Genomic DNA, 6624 nt, shown 5'->3' with positions numbered 1-6624 from the left:
GAAGCTGACAACAGGAACTGTGTTCAATTCCCTTTGCTGTTCTTATCAGATCCCTTCCCTTTCTCCCCCACCACCCCTGTCATGGAGGGCCCTCCTCAAAAATGTGGGTGCTGCAGGATAGAAATGGGTTTCTCCAGCCACACTCTCACATTTGGGGTAACAAGGCAGTCACTCACCACTTTCACTTTCCTCCTTCTTGGTGGATGAGGTCACAGTATTACACTTCTTCTACTGGAGTGATCACTTCTGCAGCAGTGTTGCCCTGGGAAGGGGGGACTGCCTAATGCGTTTCTCCCTTTTCTATGCACCCAATCTTGCCTCTCCCCTGCATCAGTTGCCTGCTGGAATCTCCTCTCAGCCTACCTGGACTTCCGCAAATCGTCTTGCCAGTGGGCATCTGCCCAGGTTTGCACTCTCCAGGTCGCCCCCTGCCCCCCTGCCCCCCCCACACACACATCACAGTGAGTTAGAATGGGGCATCCTCATTGACTCTCCTGCATCCACAGTCCTTACCAAATTCTTATTTGCTTATTTTTGGATGCAAAGGTGGGTTAGAAAACTTCCATGTTCCTTGGTATAAGGTGCAGAGGCAATTTTGTTCAGTTAAGCAAAATCTAATGAGTTATAATAAAAAGTAAGAAAATAAAAACAACTTATGCTACCCTGATGCTGCTGTCCTACTTGATATTTCTTAATCTTTCTGGTTTCAACAACCACAGTGTAGACCAGTGATGGCGAACCTTTTGAGCTCGGCGTGTCAGCATTTTGAAAAACCCTAACTTAACTCTGGTGCCGTGTCACATATAGAAATTTTTTGATATTTGCAACCATAGTAAAACAAAGATTTGTATTTTTAATATTTATTTGATATATTTAAATGCCATTTAACAAAGAAAAATAAACCAAAAAATGAGTTCACGTGTCACCTCTGACACGCGTGTCATAGGTTCGCCATCACTGGTGTAGACACTAAAAATTCATGTCACCATAGGGATAAGTAAGAAAAAGCAAGGTAAAAAAAGTACATGCAGTAGGCTACTATTTGCACCTTCAAACAGTTCAATTTGCATTTATATATTTAATACATTCCTGACTCTTTTCATTGATTCATTTATCCTTTTAAAATTTTTTAATTACAGTGTAAATTCAATATTATTTTGTATTAGTTTCAGGTGTGCAGCATAGTGGTAAGGCAATTATATACTTTACAACGTAGTTCAGGTAATACTTCAAGTATCCACCTGGCCCCATACATAGTTATTACAATATTATTGACTGTATTCCCTATGCTGTGCTTTATATCCCCATGACTATTCTGTAACTATCAATTTGTTCTTCTTAATCCCTTCACCTTTCTCACCCAGCCCCCCATCGCCCTCTCCTCTGGTAACCATCAGTCATTTTTTTCTTATGAATAAAAAATTTCCAAAATACTTTTTTTTTACCTTTTTATTTTTTAAAGTTTTTTCCTTTATTGGTTAAGGTATTACATATATGTCCTTATCCCCCCAAATAATTAGTTTTGTCTCATTTGTTTTGTTTCTTTTTTTCTTATTTCTTGCCTTCTATTGGATTAATTAAAAAAAGGTTGTTGTGTAGATGTACCACAGTTTTTTAATCCACTCATCTGCTGATGGGCATTTAGGCTGTTTCCAAATCTTAGGTCTGGTGAATTGTGCTGCTATGAACATAGGGGTGCATATATCCTTTCTGATTGCTGCTTCTAGTTTCTTGGGATATATTCCTAGAAGTAGGAACACTGGGTCAAATGGGACAAAATACTTTTTAAATACATATAACAGATTAATTTATCTATCTCTTACTTTGGATTGGGCTTTTACTCATGCATTTTAAGAACCTTATACAAACAAAAATTAGAAATTTGGAAAACCTACATCTACCACCATTAGCTTAACAGCCTTGCAATAATTAAGGACTTTCCTTAGAGATCAGTGGTGATGTGAATGGATTTTTTAATATAAAATGAATATACTAGTAATATGTAATGTGTATTTTAGCGAATATTTTTCAAATCCCTAATGATTGGTATTACAAAATTATGAATTATAAAATGATTGAACCAGAGCAAGAGATATACCAGTGGATTTTAGTATAACAGAATATGAAATTCATTGATAAAATTTCAGATTTCTTATTGTAAATATCCTGTCTGAAACAGGACTTGACCTGATTTGATATAATATGAACAATTATCTGTTCAGATTTTAAAAATCTCATATAGATATTTATTTGAGAATCCAGGTTTTTTTTCTTTTAAATCAAACACTATATAGATTTGCAAAAATATAAAAGAATGACCTTTTCTTCACTAAATATATTTTTGTGTTAGAAAATAGTTTTTTATAAAATATTTTTTATGCTAACATATAATGAGTTTACTGTTATTTTTAAGCAAATTAACACAAATGTTTTAACATCTTTTCAGTTTTTATTTCTCATATGTTAAATATTGATATGTTTAACTTTTATAAACAAAAATTCCTTTAAGGTCCCCTATAATTCTGAAGCATATAAAAGGATCCTGAAGCCAAAAGTTTAGAGTCACTGGTTTAGTGATTGATAACAGTCTGGGGAGCTAGACTTTAGGTATTCTGTCACTTAGTAACTATGTAATATTAGATACTTAATGTCTGCCTCAATTGTCTCATCTGTAAAATGGGTATAGCCAAAATATCTACTTCATAAGGTTGTTATGAAAATTAAATGAGTTAATGTTGTAAAGGTCCCAGAAAAGTATTTGTCAAATAGTAAACACTATGAGTTTTTTTTTATATTAAAAAAGAAGGCCTATATGAAAACACCCATAGTTACCATCATATTTATTGGTGAAAACTGAAAACTTTTTCTCCAAAGATCAGTAACAAGAAAAATACGTCTGCACTTGCTGCTTCTGGTAGATATTGTACTGGAAGTTCCACTCCCCACATTTAAGAAAGATTAAACACGATGATGAAATACAACATTCAGGGATCATGTCTTTTTAAATTAAATTTATTGGGGTGACATTCATTAATAAGTTTATATAGGTTTCAAGTGTATATTTCTATGATGCATGATCTGCATAGTGTATTGTGTGCCCAAAGTCAAATCATCTTCGTCACCGTATATTTGGCCCCCCTTCCCTTTCCCTTTTACCGCCTACTGCCGCCAACACCCATCCCTCTGGCAACCACCATACTGTTGTCTGTGTCAACAGACACAGTTTTGCAACAACATGGATGGACCTTGAGAATATGTCAAATGAAGTAAGTCGGTCAGAAAAAGCTAAGAATCATATGATTCTACTCAGATGGGGGACCATGTCTTATTCTGGACAGCTAACCCGAGTGTCCAAACTTTCAGGTGTGGTCTCCAACAACGGTCAGTTCCCTGTGGCTAAGGGAGCCCAGGAGCAGTTTCAGTGCACTGGTCCCATGTGCCGCTACGCTGAAGACCTGGCCCCCATGCTGAGGGTCATGGCAGGACCTGGAATCAAAAAGTATGTTCGCTTCTTTCCTTTATTTTCTCTCCTTCCTGCCCAGGCAACTCCTTCTCCCTTTGCTTATTAGAAACATAGAGGGAAGCTTTTAGTCCTCCACCACAGAATTGGTCTTTTGTTTTTCTGAGAGGGGGTTTTTGTATGTGTGGATGTCATGCTTCACAAACTGGGAAGATCGTTTGTAAAAATAATTTACTGTGTGAAAATATTACACAAAGGGAGGCCTGTTTGGGGATGAAAGCAGTGGGTTATTGTAGTTCATTTGTCAATTTGAATATATAGACATCCCACTTTAAATTAAGCCTTTCTGGTGCTTCTTCTATTGGTCACCACACATGTTTTCCAAACTTTTATTGGGACATTGATATAGCCTAGAAATCTGCCTATTTCCCTTTATAGCTCTTTATTACACTTTCCACAGCAGCAATAAATGGTCCCACTTTCTACTTTACCAAGAAAATGCAATCTGTGGAACTTTCTTCAGTTCCTTACATCAAACTTTCTAGTTCCCCAGACATTAACTTCTCATTTTCCCCTTTAAGTAGATAAAATGTCTTTCTTTTTGCTTTGGTATTAAACTCTTTGAGCCCTTTTCCGGATCGCATGTTCCAGTACTCTCTCAGATCTTTTTTCCATTACTGGTTAACACGTTAAGCGCCCAGCCTGTTTTGTCTTCTGGATGGAAAGTATAGTGTCAGTTGCCACTGACTGACTGGGCGCTTAACGTCTTTAACATGCCTGAACTACATACTGGTTTTCACCTTTCCACTGCTAAAATTTTTTTGTCAAGTTCTCTGATCTTATAACTGGTGACCCCTATTGACCATTCCTTCCTTCTTGAAATAATCTCTACCTTAGGATTTTGTGATCCACACTCTTCTGATACAGCTCCTACATCTCTGCCCTTTCCTTTTATCTCTTTTGGTGGTTCATCCTTAAAATACTGGTACCCTAGAGCAGCGGTCGCCAGCCAGTGGTCTGTGGGGTCCGAAAGGTTGGCGACCACTGCCCTAGAGGGTCTTGGCTCAATTCATTCTTCTCTCTTTCCCCAACCTCCCAAGAAGACTCCATTTATACCTGCTACTTCAGTTACCTCCCATACATATAGAGGATTCACAAATATACATCTCCAATTCCTTCCTTTCACCTTAGCTACAGGAGTGTATATTAACCAGCATCCTGGGCATCGCAAGGACTTGAAATTCAGTGTGTCTGAAACTGATTTTCGTTCTCTTTCCAAACCCCACAAAACTGATTTGCTACTTCTGTTCTTCCCCAATTCCAGTGACTGTACCATAATCAACCCAGCCACAAAAGCCTGGTTCCCCATCTCTATTACTCCTATGGCTAAGCAATCTCCAATGAAGATTACCTCATAATTATCTCCCACATCATTACATTTCTATCACCATGGTTATAATTCTTGTATAGGCTACAATAATTTCTCACCAGAGCCTTCTCACTTTTTACTCCATCTTCAGTCTTGACCATTCTGTGCTATCCTTTCTCATGTGGACAGAGTAATATTCTTAATTGAAAATATGAATTCTAAAGGCTTATCACTATTTCTGGCACAAAATTCTGGGGGCGGGAGGGAGTCCCACTAAAGCAAATACTCAATTGTTAGGATTGAACTAGTGAGTATATATAAGTAATTTGTTCATACCTGTTTCTTTTTATTCCTCCACAGATTAAAACTGGATGAAAAGGTACATTTAAAGGGCTTGAAATTTTACTGGATGGAACATGATGGTGGCTCATTTTTAATGTCCAAAGTGGACCGAGAACTCATTCAGGTTCAGAAAAAGGTAATTATAAGTAGAATCTCTTTAATGGAATTCATATTTAAGCCAATAGATGCCATTTTCAACCTATTCCTTTACTGTCTACCAGATATTTCTGTCAGAATACAGAATTAAGATGATCGCAGTAGTTGTACGAAGTAATTTTTGCTGTGATTTTTATAGCTATTTTTTATGTTTTACTTGTTTTTTAATAAAAAGGAACATTTAAAAAATAAAGTATAATACAGCAAAGAAAGAAATTGCTCAGAGGTAACTGCTATTACTATTTTGTCATATCTTTCCAGTTATTCTTATATGGTTATGTGTAGATGTAACTTTTATATAATTGAGATCACATTGCATATGTAACAATTCTAGTCTGCTTTTTATTCTTTAAATACTTCTGTAATAATGAAACTAATGTGTCATTTTAAAAGCAAAAGCTCATTCGAAGAAGAATAAAAAGAAGAACCCTGTCAAATTTTAAAAATACTTTTTAAAAAACGACAGTAAGTAAACATGACACTATTAAAAATAGTACAGATCATTATTTGGAAAACATGTAATTTTATATCTCTAACATCAAGAAAATTCATGTAAAATTCTCACAGTAAGGTTAACAAGTGCCCTAATTTTAAAGTCATGTACTCCCTAAATCAGAATCGTCCTGATATACCAGAAACAACTAATAAAAAATGATTTTACAATACCTACCAATTAGTTGAAACATATCTGTGAAACCTAAAGGAAGACAATTATAAACTTGAGTGCTATAAAAGATCACTTTAGCCCTAGCCAGTTTGGCTGGGTGGATAGAGCGTCGGCCTGCAGACTGAAGGATCCCAGATTCAATTCTGGTCAAGGGCACATGCCTGGATTGCAGGCTTGATCCCCAGTAGAGGGCGTGCAAGAGGCAGCCAATCAGTGATTCTCTCTCATCATTGATGTTTCTATCTCTCCCTCTTCCTTCCTCTCTTAAATCAATAAAAATGTATTTTTTAAAAAAATTAAATTAAAATAAAAAAGATTGCTTTAACATACTAAGACAGACATGGCAGTCCATTCTCTCCTGGCTTGAAAAGTTTCTGTTGAAAAATCCACACATAGCCTATGGGAGTTCCCTTGTATCTAACGTCTCTCTTTGCTTTTGCTGATCTTAAATTTCTTTCTCTTTAACTTTTTTTTCCAACACTTATTTTTATTTTATTTTTTATTTTAATTGTTTTTTCAATTCCAGTTGGCATTCAACATTATATCCAATGCTGATGTTAAAAAAAAAAAATTGGGGCAGGCAACACTGTGGGTTTTTTTTTTCATCTTCACCCAGGGCTATATTTATTG

The 6624-nt window shown here is 36.1% G+C and overlaps 1 protein-coding gene across 1 annotated transcript in view; it reads left to right on the top strand.

The window, feature by feature from the left end:
• FAAH2 (fatty acid amide hydrolase 2) overlaps nt 1-6624 on the top strand; it is a 56533-nt gene that overhangs the window by 28333 nt on the left and 21576 nt on the right. The window contains exons 7-8 of the mRNA XM_006773705.2: nt 3364-3499; nt 5190-5307. Of these exons, the coding sequence (XP_006773768.1) occupies nt 3364-3499; nt 5190-5307 (254 nt within the window). The remainder of the gene's footprint in view (nt 1-3363; nt 3500-5189; nt 5308-6624) is intronic.

Source organism: Myotis davidii, unplaced genomic scaffold (assembly GCF_000327345.1).
Source record: "Myotis davidii unplaced genomic scaffold, ASM32734v1 scaffold546, whole genome shotgun sequence".
Lineage (NCBI taxonomy): Eukaryota > Metazoa > Chordata > Mammalia > Chiroptera > Vespertilionidae > Myotis > Myotis davidii.
Note: the sequence above shows the minus strand (reverse complement) of the source record. Positions and strands in the feature narration are given on the sequence as shown.